Raw genomic sequence first — 19,457 nt, 5'->3', positions numbered from 1 at the left:
AAACCCAGACAGACACAGGGAGAACATGAAAACTCCACACAGAGAGGACCCTGGTCACCTGGCCGGGGATTCGAACCCAGGTCCTTCTCGCTGAGAGAGTGTGCCTGAGTTTATTACTACTGTTTACAATTTTCAGACGTTTGAGTAAAGCGCGGTGTTTACGGGTCAGTGAGGGCCGTCCGAACGCTCCGATACAGCAGGGAGATCACCAAACTGAGGCTCCGCCTCCTGCATATCAACACTAATACACTTCACTACTGACCACTGTGTGTCAGTCAGCTCAACACTGACCACACCCTTCAGAACACACAGACGCTGACCCTGGATCTGCTTGCCTGCTTGGTTTAATTCCAACAAACCCACATGACCAAGATCATCACCCAGGGAGGCAGGGAGGTGTTTAAGTTGGCGGGGCTGAAATTTTAAGCAGTGTTTGTTTTGATTTTTCATTAGATTTTTTTTTTATAATTAACATCAAACAGAGCGTCATAACGTGGCGAGAGACGACACGACCCTCGTAACTGACGCACTAAATTCACACATTCACAACGGTTTCTATATTCTCTCCTTTTAGACAAACTTTATGCAAATGAGTTGAGTGACGTCCAATCAGATTGTTGATGTGTGCCGTAGTAACTGATTGTGTTGCTCCCACAGTCACACACTCGAACCCACACCAGCAGAAGATAGAACAGTTAATATTGACAATATTAGCGCTTTTGGGCTCAGAAATGTCCTACAGCTTTTTATGTGTGTGACGCACCCCCAAAAGCCGCCAGCAGGGGGCGAGAGAAGTGATTCGGCTCACTGTAAAACATCGTTAAGGTAAAGTGTGCAGCTACTGCAGGTTATTAAAATATATAAATAAAGCATAGAAAGTCTACTTTACAACAAGCAGATACAGATCAATCAAATTGGTTTAAAGTTTTGATAATTTTTTTAAATTATTATTTTTAGCAGTTGCACCAAACCAACCCTGAGCACCCCCAACTCCCACAGCCCTGTTATCACAGCTTTGGACGTAACGGCTGCAAAAGTAACGGCTATTTCTACAATTGCACTGCAAAAATGATATCTTAGCAAGTGAAATCGTAAAATCTAGTCATTATATATAATATTTCTGATTTTGAAATTGCTGTAAAGATATTATTTGAATATTCACCGTATTTATACTTTAAATTAGTTTTGTCTGCTGCTCCTGGCTTATTCAGATCATTTTAATTGTTTCAAGAAATAAGTAATGTGACATTTTAGATAATATTATGTAAAACAAGTAAAAATGTCTATAAATGAGTCTTATATTTTTACCGCATCTCATTATGAGAAATATTAGTTGTACAACAAGATTTAAGATGATTTCACTTGCTAAGAAATAATTTTTTTGCCACATTAATACGGTCATCTATTAATTAATCGTAGGGTTAGGACTACTCATCAATTTATCAATAAGGATCAACAGCCATGAAACATTTTTTTCTTTCCATGTAAATGAATGTGCGTTCCGAGTCATGAGCCATGATCTGAAACTCCAGTCCTGGTTTTACTTCATACACACACAGCAGTTAGCTGCGCTGTGAGCGCACGGCTGCTGTTTTTTTCTCTCCTAACTTTAGTTTAATGTTTTTGGTCTTTTCACAGCGCGTCATTTTACAGACGAAAATATGAGATACGATTTTTAATTTGATGAAATTTTTGCTCGTAACAGCAACTTGATCTTTTTGTCTGTAAAACTCAGACTTTTTGTGAAAAGGCCCTGGAATCTGTCGCCCCCCTCTGGCACAAATGGAAACTGTCTTTTATAAACTGAATGTTACTGTAAAATACCGTATTTTAAAGCAGCACTGTGTGTTAGAACTGAATGAAGTGTCGTTACTGAGTGAGGAGAATATAGAGAATATACAGGCTGTAATATGCTGATCTGCTGCTGAGAGTCGCCTGTAAAACCTGAAATAATCATTTAAACTCAGAGGCGTCGAGTTTTTCACACCACGTCGTACGTCTTTACGTATTAACATCACAGACTCAGAAAGAAGGTCCGGCTCGATGTTTCGGCCTCAAATGATCTCAGAATCAACATCACACTGATGAAGATGTGATGACAGTAGTAGATAATTCACTCTCATCCTCAGAGACGCTGCTTCACCCAGTTTACACTGAGATCTCTCTGAGTTCTCTAATCATCAGATTCATCCGCTCGGGGAAGGGGGGCTGAAGCACGACCCACACTACAGAACATTCTTCCACACGCTAATGAATATTACAGCCAGCTACACCAGCTGTCAAAGCTTTGAGGACACTGTGCCTTCTTTTAAAATCTTTCCTCTTGTTAGTTTTCAGTTACCTTACCTTTAAACAGGTGTGTGTCCCCAAAACTTCTGACGGGCAGTCTGTGTCAGATTAGGGTTGGAACTGAACTCTGCTGGACAGTAGATTCTAGATTCAGTGAACACTGCCTGTGAACCGGACCTTAATGTCTGTTTCACTCTGTACTTCAGCACCATCCAACCATACCTGCACACACCTGTTTACACCTGTATACACCTGTACACACCGCTGTGCACTCGCATACATTAGTACAAGCCTGTATACACCTGTCTACACCTGTACACAACTGTATAACCTCTCTACACACTAGTATGTATACTAGTGCTGTATACTCCTGTACACATCTGTATACACCTGTCTGTAACTTTACATGCTTGTACACCCCTGTAAACACTTGATACACATGTACATGCCTCTATAGAACAGTATAAACCTGTACACACCTACAGACAACTGTATACACCTGTCTACAACTTTACATGCCTGTGTACACCTGTAAACTGCTGTATACAAGTGTACGTGCCTCTATACACCTGTATACACACACACACTCGTGTACACCTGTACACTCCTGTATACATCTGTAAACGGCTATATAGACTCCAGTATACACCTGTACGCACTCATATCCTGTCTGAGCTCACACCTCAACTGAAACGTGACTGGAGGACCTTTTCCCTTTAATGAGCCGCATGTTCCAGCGTTTTTATGCACGGCCAATCAAACCTGCATACAAAACCAGACAACCAATCAGCTGCTTCGACAGGAGGGACATTTACAGCCATTTAGCCTTGACATTTTGTAGCCTGAAGATTTCTATAGCATATAAAACATATTTCAGATGCACCGGGTGAGTTTTTATTAACAGAAACAGGTCTGACAGCTGTTGTACACGAATACGAGGTTATCGCTAAATATGATGGCTTATATGTGTTTATAATGATTGAGTAAAAAACACACCCGATCCACACGGCACAGAGAGAAGTATTTAGCTAACGTTTACTTTTGCAAACACGTCCACTTGTTTCTATTGTACCTTTGAAACTGAATTCTGTGTTTAAAGTTTCTGTGTGAAAATAAAGACGATTTAAAAGGCTTTATTTTGGTTAGATGTACATAGTCTAGATTTTGAGCTCTGGCACCTTTCGGGCTGCGAGTGGAAGCCCCTGATTTCTGGTTTTAGCACTAGCAGAGAGATCTACAGTACAACCTGCGAGACTACAGGTAGCGTTTGGTTAGTGTGTGTTACGGTATGAAGTGCAGTTTTCGTCATGTAAATCTGTTCCTGTGAACTCTGGTGTGTAAAGGTTTCCTCTGCATAGTCACGTAATAATAGTAAGTGTTTTAATATCAGCGTTGAAAGCACAACCGTCCAATCTGTGACTGTATAACTGAATGTATTTATCTTTTCAAAAACCAATAAAAAATTTACGTCAGCTGATTCTGTTGTGAATCTTTATTTATTTGAGGAGTGGATGGACATATTTTATAATCCACATCATCACTGTCCAAAGAAAAGCATCTCCAAGTATCTCCAAAATAGCCACTTTACAGGAGACGCTGAAAACGTCATAAATTTTAATGTAAGTTAATGTAAAGATTTTAGAGTATTTCTACTGATCCAAGGCAGCTTTACAGACTTTACAGAAGTAGAAAAATAAAAAGTGAAATGGAGAGTTTTTATTAAGACGATATACTGAATCATTTCCAGCAGAATTGATATTTCTAGGCTCCGTCCACAGATGTGTAATGATGGAAATCTGATTTTTGGTTGGACTATCACTTTAAAGAAACAGTCAAGCAGAAACAGCTTGTAGATGCAGCACAGGAGGCAGCAGACAGCAGATGCTGAGCTAGACTCAAAAAGAGGGTTCTTCAAGGGTTCTTCAGTAAAGTGAATGGTTCCATTTAGAACCATCTGCATGCTTAAATGGTTCTGTGCATGGTGAAATGGTTCTTCAGACTGATGGAGAATGTGGTGTACATGTTTGGGCTATTGTTACAACATCAAGCTTGTAACTATAGCCGAACCCTAGTTGGTGCTAGATAGAACCATTTTCAAAAAGGTTCTACACAGAACCATGTACTACACATTTTCCATCAATCTGAAGAATGATTTCAACATGTAGAGAACCGCTTAAGCATGCAAATAGTTCTGTATGGAACTCATGGTTCTATTGGTAATGGTAGAACAACGGTAGTGCTGTAATTTTAATGGTTTGGGGACTTTTTAAAACTTTTTACTATTAAATTTACTATTATAATTATTATTACTTTTTTAGCATTTGATTTGTTTTACTAACCATTTTTTAATCCCTCACTGCAAAAAAATGGCATCTTGTCAAATGAAATTATCTTTCTAGCTAATATTTCTCATTTTGAGATGGTTGTGCACTTCTAAAATTATCTAGCTTAATTCTGGACACTTTTCACTTGTTTTGAGTAATCTGTACTGGCAGATGATTTTGCTAGTGTCAAGCTCATTTCTTGCAACAAGCACAATTATCTGCCACTATAGTGAGATCATTTCACAATAAAATCACTGAAGTAAATAATGTCTATAAATAAGGTAAACAATCTTAAATTAAGCTACAACAATCTCAACAGGAGAAATATTTTCTGACCATATTTAAGATTATTTTACTTGACAAGATTCCATTTTTTGCAGTTGCAGTGCTGTTTTCTGTATTGGCTCGGCTACATTGTAAATGAGGGTCAGTGTACTCTGAGTTTTAATAAAGGTTGATTAATTGATTAAAATAGAACCATTCCCTTTACTAAAGAACCCTTGAAGAACCATCTTTTTGAAGAGTGTACCGTAAAAGAGCAGCACAGAGACTGAATCTAGACACATTTCTGCTCCACACGTCTTCAGCACAGAGATCAGGATGTGTTTAACACTGAGACGTTCCTCAAAATCCTGCAGGTTCCAGCAGAAACACACACGTTCCCCTCAGCGCCAGATCCTGCAGGTGTTGTCCTTACTGCCTGCAGAGAGAAGAACCAGAAGAATGATGCAAATGATTTAATAACCTCAGAGAGAGTGTGTGTGTGTGTGTGTGTGTGTGTGTGTGTGTGTGTGGGAGTGTTTGGGGTGTGTGTGTGTGTGTGTGTGTGTGTGTGTGTGTGGGGCGGGGGGGTTGGGGGGGGCGGAGTGTGGGTAATTGCCTGTGATGATGGCGTCTCCTTCATAGTTGAAGGCGCAGGAGAAGATCTCGTCAGTGTGTCCTTCCAGCACCTGCAGGCAGGATCCGGAGCTCACACTCCACACGCGCGCCGTCTTATCCGCGCTGGCCGTCAACACACACGTCCCCTGGGGGTTAAAACACACCTGACACAGACAGAGAGAGAGAGAGAGAGAGAGAGAGAGAGACGGGACTCAAAGGGGCAGTTCAGGAAAAATAAAATTTACCACAAATGTAGTCGATCATCCAGGACGTGTTTGGTGTGTGAAGTTTTCTTCTTTATATCAGTTTGACAGGTACAGAGACACCGAGAGCTGAGACAGAGCCGACCTCAGCGTCACCTCGGCCTGACTTCAGCCTGACCTCTGTCACAGCCACACTGCACTGTATATATATCTGCAGTGACGGAGAGTTCTTTAACTGGACGCTTTATTATTATACTGAAGAACAGGATTACAGTGAGGACTGAGTTACAATGGAAATACTAGAGAGAGAGGAAGAGGGAAAAAGGGGGACGAGAGAGAACAAGGAAAGTGAGAGAAAAATAAGAGCTGCAGAGGAGTAAAGAAAAGAGAGAGAGAGAGAGAAAGGGGAAGAAAGAAAGAAAGAAAGAAAGAAAGGGAAGATTAAAGAAAAGAGGAAGGGAGCAAAGAAGGAGAGAGCAAAAAGAAGGAGCGAGAGGAAAGAAGGAGAAAAAATAGCAAGAGATGGAGAGAGAAGAAGAAAGCAAAAAGAGGGAAGGAGAAAAAAGCAGAGAGGCAGAGAAAGAAGAAAGACTAAAGTGATAGAGAGATGGAAGAGGAAGAAAGCGCAAAGTGAGAAAGAGGAAAGAAGAAGAAAGAGCAAAGAGAAAGAGAAGAAGATAGAGCTAAGAAAGGGAGAGATAGGGAAGAAGAGGTGGAGAGGAGGAGGTGAGAGATTAAAGAAAAAAGGCAGCTGACATTTGAAGTGTAAAAATCAAGTTGAAGAGAAAAAAATGTGATGACGTTGTCATGACGACAGGAGTGAGAACGAGTCGGAGGTGTCAGAGAGGAGTGAGTGAAGGATTGGCAGAGTAAGAGAAAGAGAGAGAGAAGGACAGACAGGTAGAGATAAACAGGAAGTGAGTGAGGGACAGACAGGAGTGACAGGGAATGAGTGCCTGCAGAAAGAACGAGAGAGAGAGAGAGAGAGAGAGAGAGAGAGAGAGAGAGAGAGAGATGATAAAAGATGAGAAAAATACAGAGTGACAGCTGTGTGTGTGTGTGTGTGTGTGTGTGTGTGTGTGTGTGTGTGTGTGTGTACTTACCTTAGAGATCTCTCCTTCATGGCCCTCCAGTTTACACACACACTCGTATGTCTGCGCGTTAAACACCCGTGATGTACCTAAACACACACACACATTAACATATACATACATAAGTACCTGTATGTAACAGTAATAAGTAGTAATAATATGTTTTACAAATAAAACCTCAGATCGTTTTCAATGTTTTGCATAATTTAAAAAAGACAGCTGCCCTTTATGTCGTGTCAAAATATCACCATGAACTGACCGACAGAAAGGGTCCAAAACTACTTCGAAAAAAATATTTCTCCATTCACTTCCATTAGAAGTTAAGAATGTTTCTCCTTCTCCTGTGAAGTTTCCTTTTTGGAGATATGATGTTTTGTTCCAACAGCAGCGATATGTATCTATATATAATACGTTTCTATATATAATTTCATAAAATCAGTCTTTTTCTAATCCTAAACCTTAACCACAGGAACGGAAAAGAAATGGTTTCACTCTTTCAGTTGAAACATTAGTAAAGAAGCCCTTTCTAAATCTGTGTCGTTCCTGCAGGTCAGTGCTGTGTTTCTCTGTGTCATTCCTGCAGTTCAGTGCTGTGTTTTTTTGTGTTGTTCCTGCAGGTCAGTGCTGTGTTTCTCTGTGCTGTTCCTGCAGTTCAGTGCTGTGTTTTTTTGTGTTGTTCCTGCAGGTCAGTGTTGTGTTTCTCTGTGTTCTTTCTACAGGTCAGTGCTGTGTTTCTCTGTGTTGTTCCTGCAGGTCAGTGCTGTGTTTCTCTGTGCTGTTCCTGCAGGTCGGTGCTGTGTTTCTCTGTGTCGTTCCTGCAGGTCAGTGCTGTGTTTCTCTGTGTCGTTCCTGCAGGTCAGTGCTGTGTTTCTCTGTGTCGTTCCTGCAGGTCAGTGCTGTGTTTCTCTGTGTTGCTCCTGCAGGTCAGTGCTGTGTTTCTGTGTTGTTCCTGCAGGTCAGTGCTGTGTTTCTCTGTGCTGTTCCTGCAGGTCAGTGCTGTGTTTCTCTGTGTCGTTTCTGTAGGTCAGTGCTGTGTTTCTCTGTGTTGTGTCTGCAGGTCAGTGCTGTGTTTCTCTGTGTCTTTCCTGCAGGTCAGTGCTGTGTTTCTCTGTGTTGTTCCTGCAGGTCAGTGCTGTGTTTCTCTGTGTTCTTCCCGCAGGTCAGTGCTGTGTTTCTCTGTGTTGTTTCTGTAGGTCAGTGTTGTGTTTCTCTGTGTTCTTCCTGCAGGTCGGTGCTGTGTTTCTCTGTGTCGTTCCTGCAGGTCAGTGTTGTGTTTCTCTGTGTTCTTCCTGCAGGTCAGTGCTGTGTTTCTCTGTGTTCTTCCTGCAGGTCAGTGCTGTGTTTCTCTGTGTTCTTCCTGCAGGTCAGTGCTGTGTTTTCTCTGTGTTCTCCTGCAGGTCAGTGCTGTGTTTCTCTGGGTTGTTCCTGCAGGTCAGTGCTGTGTTTCTCTGTGTTCTTCCTGCAGGTCAGTGCTGTGTTTCTCTGGGTTGTTCCTGCAGGTCAGTGCTGTGTTTCTCTGTGTTCTTCCTGCAGGTCAGTGCTGTGTTTCTCTGTGTTGTTCCTGCAGGTCAGTGCTGTGTTTCTCTGTGTTGCTCCTGCAGGTCAGTGCTGTGTTTCTCTGTGTTGTTCCTGCAGGTCAGTGCTGTGTTTCTCTGTGTTGTTCCTACAGGTCAGTGCTGTGTTTCTCTGGTTTAACTGCAGGTTTTTCAGGACATTTTTATAAACTAATACACACAGACTCACAGACACTGTGTGAGAGCAGCAGCTATATCGGGAGCAGCACAAGCAAAGACAGCAGCAGAGAGAAACTGCCCCAAAGGCCCAAACAGCAGGAGAGAGAGAGATAGTTAGAGAGAGAGAGAGAGAGAGAGAGAGAGACATTCAGGGGAAAGGACAAACGACACAGTGGAGAGATAGAGAGAAAACAGAACCATGGGGAGAATAAGACAGCAGAGGAGTTGAAGGGTGGAATGATGGATCAAGGAGAGAGGCAGAGAGGGACAGTTCAGAAAGAGAGAAAGGAGTGTGTAGGATCAGTGGAGGTTTGAGGTAGGAGGTCAAAAAAGTGATTCTGAAGATGGTGACGAAGACTGTGATGATGATGGTGAGGATGACTGATAATGATAGTGACACGTGATGATGGTGATGAGCTGATAATGATGGTGATAATGACTGTGATAATGATGGTGACAATGACTGTGATAATGATAGTGACAATGACTGTGATAATGATGGTGACAATGACTGTGATAATGATGGTGACGATGGCATAACAATGGTGACGATTGTGATAATGATAGTGACAATGACTGTGATAATGATGGTGATGAAGACTGATAATGATGGTGATAATGACTGTGATAATGATGGTGACAATGACTGTGATAATGATAGTGACAATGACTGTGATAATGATGGTGATGATGACATAACAATGGTGACGATTGTGATAATGATGGTGACGATGACTGTGATAATGATGGTGATAATGACTGTGATAATGATGGTGACAATGACTGTGATAATGATAGTGACAATGACTGTGATAATGATGGTGACAATGACTGTGATAATGATGGTGACGATGACATAATAATGGTGACGATTGTGATAATGATGGTGACGATGACTATGATAATGATGGTGACGATGACTGATAATAAATGTGTTTTTGGTGATGACTGTCATGATGGTGATGATGACTGATAATGATAATGTTCATAGTGATGACTGTGATAATGATGGTGTTTATGGCAATGATGACTGATAATGATGGTGACAGTGACTGTAATAATGATGGTGACAATGACTGTGATAATGATGTTTATGGTGATGATGACTGTGATAATGATGGTGACAATGAATGTGATAATAAATGTGTTTATGTGATAATGGTGTTTATGGTGATGACTGATAATGACAGTGTTTATGGTGATGATGGCTGTAATGGTGACAATGATTGTGATAATGATGGCGTTTATGGTGCTGAAGACTGATAATGATGGTGATGATTGTGATAATGATTGTGATGATGAGTGTGATGATGATGGTGTTTATGGTGATGATGGCTGTGATAATGATGGTGACAATGAATGTGATAATAAATGTGTTTATGGTGATGATGACTGTAATAATGATGGTGACCATGAATGTGGAACTGAACTTGTGAAATTGTGATGATACTGGTGATGATAACTGATGACTGTGGTGATAAAGGTAATTAATGTGATGTTTGTGATGACTCATGGGAATGTTGAATAAGGTGATGATGACTGATGATAATGGTGAATATCATGATAGTGACTGTGATGATGTGTGATTACTGCAAAACTAATGACTCATAATGGCGATAATGTAGACTCTTATAACAATGGTGAATACAGTGATGATGACTGTGATGATGACTGATGATAATAGATGGGGACTGTTATGACGATGATGGTGATTATGGACTTGATGATGATAATGATTACTGTTATAATAATGACGGTGATAATATTGATGAAGGTCACTGTAATAGGTAGGAAGCTGCTCTCACCATCTGCTGAAGCCGTAGCGATGAGTTGACCAGTGTAGTTAAAGCAAACATCCAGCACTTCATCATCATGACCAACAAGAGTAGCTAAACACTGACCACCATCAGCGTCCCACACCTACACACACACACACACACCACACACACCACAAAGAGAGAAAAACAGTCTGTAATGCCAACACACACTCATAATTCCCCCTCGCTGTTCAGTCAGTCCATTAAACAATGCACAGCTCACAGAAGAAACATAAATCATCTTTTATGAAGGAGTGAAGTAAATAGCTTTGTTTCAGTTTGTTCTCCTTTGAGGAACATCACTGTCTGCAGAATAATTAAGACCATGAGTCATTCAGGACAATCAGAGGGTGAGCGACAGAGAGAAAGTTTTCTATTCTAGCAAAACAACTTTTCTGTTGAAAAGAAAAGAAAATATAGCTGCAAACGGCAATCTGCAGGGTCCAAGCACCAGGAAGACATCGGGGAGTAAAGTAGTTGCCCTTGGTCGTAGAATGCAGCAGATCTTTAAGAAAGTTCTCCTTTCCCTATGATCAAGACCACTAGGTGAAACATCTGCTACAATCTACGCAACTAATTTTAACATCCATGACAGGGATTCAAACCCACGACCCTAGAGTTCAAAGGTGGAAGCTCTCATGGTGCACCACAAGACATCTGTGGTGCAACTGCAGTCTTTGAAACAATTTATTGAAAGCCGTAGCAACAAGGAACCACACACCATTTTTGGACAGTAGCAGCATAAACAAATTTCATGTCTCTGGACATAGAAGGCAGCAAATCGTTGGATTTTTAAGAAAGACCTTTCATTGAGATAATTAAGTGTATGTTCACAACAACTGCTACAGCACCATCCAACATCTGTGACAGTGAATCAAACCCACGACCTTAATCTTCAAAGGCGGATGTTTTCAAGGTGAGCTAAAGAGGCCCACAACAGACCTGTTTTTTTTGAGAGAATTTATTGGTACGGAGCAATAAGGAACCAAGCACCATTTTGGGAATTAGTTCCCACCTTGCAATTACTGTGACTATTGAGTAGTATAATTTCAAATGAAATCATAATACACTGTCAGTTTGTCATTTTGTATATTTGTGTCAAATTTGGTTATATTCAGACAATTATTGGTGTATTTTAGTCTTTTATGGCAGAATAAGCCAATTCACACCAATTTATTCAAATCTTCAGCCACACTGTGCTTAAGTCATGGTATTTTCAATATGATTGTGTAAAGAAAATTTTAATTTGATTTAAACTCAATAATTAGTAAGAAATGTCTATTCTCCATCTTTTCTCAACCGTGATATTACTGAAAGTTTTTTAAGACTTGCATTTGCAAAATTGTTAGGCTTAGTGGAAAACAAAACATTCAGATATGCTCTTCACTTAAAGACATACAGTAAAGCTTTCCATGTATATGTCAACAATGACATGTGCAGTTACTGATTTGGCTCCCTCTGGTGGCCAGAGAAAAATTGTTGCTCTGACCAAAATTTGCTGAAATCAAATAATAGGATTTCCTGTACAGTACAACCTACAAATATTTGCAAAGTGACAATTCTCATTAAGATGCATAATTTGAAACGATTGTTATGTATGTTTTTATTGTTTTTATTCTTAGACAGGAATAATTACATTTTTGAGAGCTAATTACATTGTAACAGCTAACATAGGCAGAATCAAGCCAAATGTCATATGTTTCCTCAACTTATTATTATTAATATACAAATCAATTCTGGTCACAATCAGAGCATAACTGACAAATTTGTGGTCCCCTGATCTAGAATAGGCCAGACCGTACTTATTTTTCTATAACTTGCAATAATATTGTGTTTATAAGGCAAGATTTTTTAAATAACTGTGAATCTTGAGACTTCGACGGTTGTTTTGAAACCAAGTTTAAGATGATGCAAAAACATTTCAGCAAGCTGTATGAAAACACCAGTTTTCAACTCTGATGACTTACGGAAAAACAATATAGTTTTTTAAAGACTTGTATATGCAAAATTGCCTGGCTTGGTGGAATACACAAAATTCAGAAAGTTCCTTTGCCACAAGATAGATGTTGCCAAGACTATGACCATAAGTATATTTGAAGTCATAATTTGCATTCAATGCTGATGCTCCCTCTGGTGGTCAGAGAAAATATTGCCATTAATGATTTTGTGGCCAACCTGGGTTTAAGTCAAATTTCCACATTTCCTGTGCAATTTTGAAAGATACATATAATTGCAATGTTTTAGATGTGAATGAGATGTGTAATTTGGAACCATTATCTTTTCTTTATTTCAATCATAGAAGAATATAATAACATTTTAATAATTATACACTAGATTAAGTATTGCAAGGGCTTATGACAATCAATTTAAATGAAACTTTGCATGTTTCCTCAGAAAATGATAATGTACATGTTTACCAAGATTTATCACATAATCACATATAAACTAAAGAGTCTGTAGCCCCCTAAGTCAGAAAAGGCCAGGCCGAACAGATTCATTGGTGTCTTATGGCTGTTCTTTGCAATAAAGTCAAGGTTTTTTAGATAATTATTTACCTACAGACTCCACAAATTGTTTTAAGACCAAAATTGAAACAGTTGTCTTAAAATGCACAGACTAGTTCGAAAAGCTCAATTTTCAAAATTGATCAATCAAAGAAAAACTTTACAGAATTTTAAAAGACTTGTATTTGATAAAATGTCATTCTCAGTGTAAGCAATGAAATGAATTGATTTATTTTGATCTATGATAAAGTTTATAGGACTTATTCTTGTTTATGCTCTATAGCGCCACCTCATGGCCAATTGAGGTAAAACTTTATAGGCTATTAGAGATTGCCTATGCGGAAACATAATTTTTGTGATGATTGGCCAATTCTAAGCCCTCCAAATGCCTGTTAAAAGCTTATTGGCCAATGGCGGCCATATTTGTCCAATGATTCAGTTGTCCTTAAAAGATCATGTACATATTAGGCCATGGATACAGCATGCAAAATTTCAGCTCAATTGGCCTAGCGGTTGCTGAGAAACAGATTTTTGGTTGTTATAGAGCCCCCTATTGAGTAATTGGTATCAAACTTGGTGGGCTTCCACAGAATCATGTGGGGTACATGACTGATAAGTTTAATGTTAAATGGCCAAAGCAATCTCTATCTGTAGCCATTTATGTGAATTAAGCCAAACCCAGAGGGGCTCAATTGGCACATGGAAGCCATACTGTTTATAAATATTCAAATTGTTTTGATAATTCTTGACCTCCAGACTCCCCTGAACATTTAAGACCAATATCGTGTTGATATCTTGAAAAACCTCAGACTAGTAGAAAAATGTAGATGTCACATATTTTGCCAATTATGATAGAAAATATGGGGGCGGAGCTAAATACATGCAGCAGAGCGTTTATGTAGAATAAAGCAAGGATTATGTAAAAGCAAGAATTTTGAGTGTAGCCCCCACGGTTCAGGAAATAAGGGCAAAAACGCAAAATGTTGATCTATAGCGCTACCATCAGGCCAACTGGGGTCATTTCAGTTGCCTGAGTAGTGGGGGGGATTCTACACCTACCCTCTAAGTTTGGTCTTTGGTGGACTTACGGTGTCCTCTCCACAAACCGTTTTAGGAAAGAAAAGAATAGGAACAAGAAGAAGCAGAAGAAAAAAAAATCCTAGCAAAAGCAATAGGGTTCCATGCACCTAAAGGTGCTTGGACCCCTAATGATATGAAGCAGAGATGAATAGCTGATCAGAGAGTGCAGTGCACATATATCAGAAGTTTGGGGACATCTAGCCTTTAAGAATGATTAAGCCAAGAGCACTCAAACCTTGCAGATGTTTAAAGCACCTTTGGACCAAAAGAGTTTCATTATGAGCTTTAAACAGTAGATTAGAAAAGAAACCTGTGAAATCATTATTTAAAACCTGCTCTTTATACCAGGAAGACACTCTGATGAACATGAAGTGCTGAAGATATTCAATGTTCACAATTCAAAGCTTTTAATACTGTTTTAAAACCAAAAATAATACAATTTCCATCGCACAACAATGCTGGCCTTTATTTGGGGCAGTCGTGTGCTGGAGGTTAGGGAACCAGCCCTGTGACCAGAAGGTCACCGGTTCGATCCCCTGAGTTGACAGTACGTGACTGAAGTGTCCCTTGCGCAAGGCACCTAACCCCCAACTGCTCCCTGGGTGCTGTGGATAGGGATCACTGCCCCCTAGTGTGTGTATGTGGTGTTTCACTGCATGGATGGGTTAAATGTGGAGGTGAAACTTAATTAAATATCTACTTCATTCAAACCTAAAGGTTGAAAATAACATGTATATGGCCTAAGGATGGGAATTGATAAGATTTTATTGATACCAGTGGCATTATCGATTCTGATTATCGGTCTGATTCTTTAACGACTCCCTTATTGATTCCTGATCAGTTTTCTGTGTGGAAAAATGTAGGCCTACACAGGTTTTCAGCATCAGCGCAGCTGTTATTATCTCTGACATTTGTTAAGATAAATTATAATGCTCCTTTTCTTAAATGGATATAACAAATATAAAACTGCCTCATCAAATAATACCACAGCATTCTTGTTTATCTAGGTTTTCTTAGAATAACTCTGCTAAGCCTGTCAGTGGGTGCTGATGTTATTATAACAGGATATTCACCCTCAGAGTTTGGCGTCATGACGCATGATTTTTTTAAAATCTGAATTTGTCAGAAAAACCTGCCAGTGTGGTCCCCAATCTCACATCCCCATCCTGATCTTAACTCACTTGGTTTCCGTCCACAGGATTCGCAGTGTTACTGGATGAATCATACATATCACAGCTGTTAATCAACTACTCTGGGCGGAACCTCAAAAAGGTATAGGTTGATCTTATGTGGCTGACTTTTTGTAAACCTAAATATATTTATAAACGCAACAAAGCTGGCAACCAACTGAATTAAAACAGTGACACGTTTTACAGTGAACTGTATTGGCTGGCATGATAATGAAAATGTGCTAACTTGGTAACTCAAGATGGTCCTTGGGAAGTGAAACCAGGACAGTGAGGTGAGAGTGGGCTTCACACCGGCATCGATATATGGAATTGATAACTTTGGAGGTGCATGATTCTGAAACAATTTGGGACCGGTTCTCAACTGGAACCGGTTCTTGATTCCCATCCCTGATGTGGCCCTCGTTCTGTTAACTTAATAATCGAAATTTAGTTAACATTTTAAGGCCAAACACTAACAGTGCACCATGTTTAGTTTGGACTGTGGGCTCAACTAGCTGACCTGAGTCAATGGATCTAACAGACCTGCTGGGTTTATACTGTTTAAACAGATCAGAGACGTGTTCTGGGCTGAAACCATTCAGTGATTTATAGACTTCAAACTCTGTTCTGTATCAAACTGGACAGTGTAGAGATTTTAGAGCTGCCATAACAGCTCTGATCTCCTCATCCTGGTCATTCTGAATGAGCTGCAGCTGTGTAATGGTCTTTTTTGGGAAGTCCAGTGAAAGGACCATTAGATGATGACAGAAGGCTGACAGAAGGCTGTTTTGGTGGTTGCTTTGGTGGGACTACTGAAAGTTAGGTAGGTAGGTAGGTAGACAGACACAGACAGACAGACAGACAGATAGATAGACAGATAGATAGATAGATAGATAGATAGATAAATATAAAGTAAAGATAAATACACACACACACATCATCTAAACCGCCTATCCTTCTGGGTCGCGGTGGAGCGCCAGAGTCCATCCCAGCCGCCACCGGGTGGAAGGCAGGACTAGTAAAGATAAATAATTAAATAAAAAAAAATTTAAATATACTAAAAACAATATAAATAAATACATAAATAAAAATAAAAAAATAAAAATAATGTGAGCTCAGAATAAAGACAGACTGGTATGAAGAAGGTAATGAAGTGATATTTATGTTATGGTGCTTGTTTGGTATGATTTGAGGAAAATCTAGCCCCCCCCCCTTCATATGGACTGAATTTCGGACAGTAGCTGCTACAGAATAACAGCTGTTACAGAGTTCCTACCTTCATAATCCCATCATTAACTCCAGATAAGAAAACAGCATCACACAAACATCCTAACTAGACTAAACCTCCTAAATCCTGTCCTAACTTTAGGATGAACCCCAACAGGGTCCTCACTTCTGTTTAAGGTCTGTTTCTATGGTTTTTAGGCAGCTGTGTCAGCAGCATAGTTCACTACCAGCATAATGAGCTCCATTTATCTCTACTGTAAAACGCTGCTTTCACTGTGAGATGATTTTCTTTTCTAACTCTGCGTTTTAAAGATCTCAGACGCTGCAGACTCGATCTCCACCGCCCCTCTGATCACCTTCGTGTGTTAATGTTGATGTTGAAATATTACAGTGATGGTGGTGAATAATGAGGAGACGGAGCTGAACGTGTGTCTGTTTATTAGGAGGAGTAATGTTAGCGCGCTCGGCTAAAGCGTTTGGGAAATGGAGACTGAAACTGGGGAGCGGCGACGCTCTGATAAACAGCAGGGGGCACTCTCAGTATTCACAACATATAGTTTATCACACTTTAGCTTTGGTTGACCTTACATCAGTAACAGCAGCTGTTTGGATAACTAATTTGATTATTTCGATTACATGTTGGCGTTTCAGGTGTGTGTGTATGGTTGGTTGCTAGGTAACAGGCATGACAGCCGATTGTCGACTTTGATTGAGTAGGTTAAGATTTCCTAACTGGAGATAAGATGCTGTAAGATAAGATTCCTAAATTAAGATCAGATTTGCTTCTGTAACACAAATTTGTGAAAAATCTTATCTCGACCTGTCAGATCTTAAGACTAAAAGAGAGATGTCCCCTGATGTTCTGGTGTTTCCCGGTATACAAATTAGACTAATGCTAACCCCAAAAGACTGGCCATTCCTTTATGTCCAATGCCTCGAAAATAAAGTGGACTACTTCAGATGAAGCGGATTAGACAGCAGGAGGTGATTGAGGGTCTGATGTGCTTTCATTTTTCATTTGAAACATCCCTGACCCAGACACTCAGCTAAACGGGGTAACATTAGCGCCTATTAGCATTTTTATGTTGTGTTAATTGTGTAACCATTATGACAAAACTCACATCTGAGAAAGAGTTTCAACCAAAATACTGCTACTGTAAATATCAAATTCCATTGTAATTTCTCTGTCTTAAGATTTAATCGCCACTTTTGAAATATGATGAATTCTGGATATTAATGTGATCAGAACGTCATTCTTGATGTTTTGCGGGTTCTCAGTTATTTCAGAATCTTGTACAGCTCTGTCCATCATTCTTGACTCACCTAACATTTCTACATTTTTAATTACAGCTTTCTATTTACTGAAATATGTGAAGTTCAATAAATAGAATGTATGTATATTTATGTATCTGAAACTAAACTGGCTTTACATTGCTGTCTGAACTGAGCTGAACCTCATCACTGTATCTCCTCCCCTATTAATACACACTGTGCAATGTATCATAACTATTACTGTAATGACTCTCACTATGCACTTTACACCGTAATATTGATGCAACTCCGAGTTAGATATGTCTATAATCTGTGCTTTTAGTTTACCTTACACCATTCAGTGCCTGCTATCATGTAAATACAACAAATCTGTCTCATGTACCATGTAAATATGCAAATAGATATACTTTTATTTTATTTCTCTTATACTTTAACTTGTGTCTAGGTTTATTTCTATCCATCCATTCATCCATCGTTGAAAAAATTGATTCAGAACTTTTCAATGGTAGTGTAGCTGTTTTATGATTACTAAACCTTACTTTACAATACTCAACTGACATGAAACAGTGAAAATCAAATATGTGTAGTGTGTGTGTAAAAAAACAGACCTTGCAGGTTTTGTCCATGGAGGCAGTGACGATGAGGGATGAATCCCAGTTAAAGTTCACGCTGCTGATCTCTGCTCTGTGGCCTATCAGCATGTGCACTCGTCTTCAAACACAAACAACACACAAACAAGTCCTTAAAATTAACAACAAAACACAATCCAGAATATCGGCTTCACTCTGTTTCAGAGGTTAGATTTATTTTTGTAGTGTTGATAAAACAACTAGTGCTGTCATGATTACAGGATAAAAATCAATCACTTGACAAAAATAATCAAGTACAATGTACATTCTTTATCAATCGACTTAGAGATTAGTTTGCAACTTGAATGCTAAACACGGTGGCTATTACTTTAAAATCACTTTACTGTGCAGCAGTGGGAGAGGAAACCCACACCAGCAGGATCTCACTAATGCTCACACGTTTGCAGTTATGAATTTCATGTATGTAAAGAAAAAATTACACATTTGATGTCACAAATTTGTGTACATGAAGTAAAAGTATGTATTTACAGACAGCTAAGTCTACTCCTACAATATTCACGTCCACTTGAATGTTTGTTGTAAGCTTCAAATGTTTCAAACGTCTGTGTTTAAGTAAAGCTGTCTTTGGTACTTTTACAGTGGTACTCAGGTTTATCCATTAACACTGCCAGGTGATGCTGGGTTACTGCACTAAAATACCTGCAGTTTATTTATTTTACTGCATCTGTAACTCTACAGAAATAAGGGTTATACTTCTGTAATGCCAATCAAGGTGGATCCAGTCCTGTGTTCTACATTTTATAAATGTTTATGTATTGGCATCAACAGATCCAGTAAGGTTCAAAGGTCAGAGAGCACAGAGAAGCACAATGCTTCTTTTGCAGTCTTTTCTAGTTTAATAGAAAATTATTAACTACAAATGATATTAACAGCAAAACTATCAGCAGGAAAAGTAGATCCTTTGAAATGTTAACAATAATTTCTTAGTATTTGATATATTCTTCTGCTTTAATGACAAGAAAAACTCAAAGTCCTTAACATGATTAATTTCACAGAGTTGCTTAAATTTGAATAGTGAACTAGAACATTGAATACTTTAATTTACTTTAACTTTTCTTTGTTTTGTCTCCAGGTTTAAATAAAAAACATTCAGATTTTCAATGTGGTCTCAGACTTTTGAACCCCACTGTATGTAATACAAATATAAATATAATGTACAACAATATCAGAAATAGCTACTGGCCCACAGTTCTGATATCAGTGCATTCCTAAACGATTT

The 19,457-nt window shown here is 39.2% G+C and overlaps 1 protein-coding gene across 1 annotated transcript in view; it reads right to left on the bottom strand.

Annotated features, from left to right (window-relative positions):
• Window positions 1-4,932: 4,932 nt before the first annotated feature.
• Window positions 4,933-19,457, bottom strand: part of daw1 (dynein assembly factor with WDR repeat domains 1) — a 31,623-nt gene continuing 17,098 nt past the window's right edge. The window contains exons 9-13 of the mRNA XM_036585742.1: window positions 18,197-18,299; window positions 10,325-10,439; window positions 6,799-6,875; window positions 5,494-5,656; window positions 4,933-5,313 (exon numbers count right to left, since the gene is read on the bottom strand). Coding sequence (XP_036441635.1) covers window positions 5,279-5,313; window positions 5,494-5,656; window positions 6,799-6,875; window positions 10,325-10,439; window positions 18,197-18,299 — 493 coding nt within the window. The 3' untranslated portion in view covers window positions 4,933-5,278. The remainder of the gene's footprint in view (window positions 5,314-5,493; window positions 5,657-6,798; window positions 6,876-10,324; window positions 10,440-18,196; window positions 18,300-19,457) is intronic.

The sequence above is a fragment of the Colossoma macropomum genome, unplaced genomic scaffold (genome assembly GCF_904425465.1).
Source record: "Colossoma macropomum unplaced genomic scaffold, Colossoma_macropomum, whole genome shotgun sequence".
NCBI classification, from domain to species: Eukaryota; Metazoa; Chordata; class Actinopteri; order Characiformes; family Serrasalmidae; genus Colossoma; species Colossoma macropomum.
This window is presented reverse-complemented; position numbering and strand designations above follow the sequence as displayed.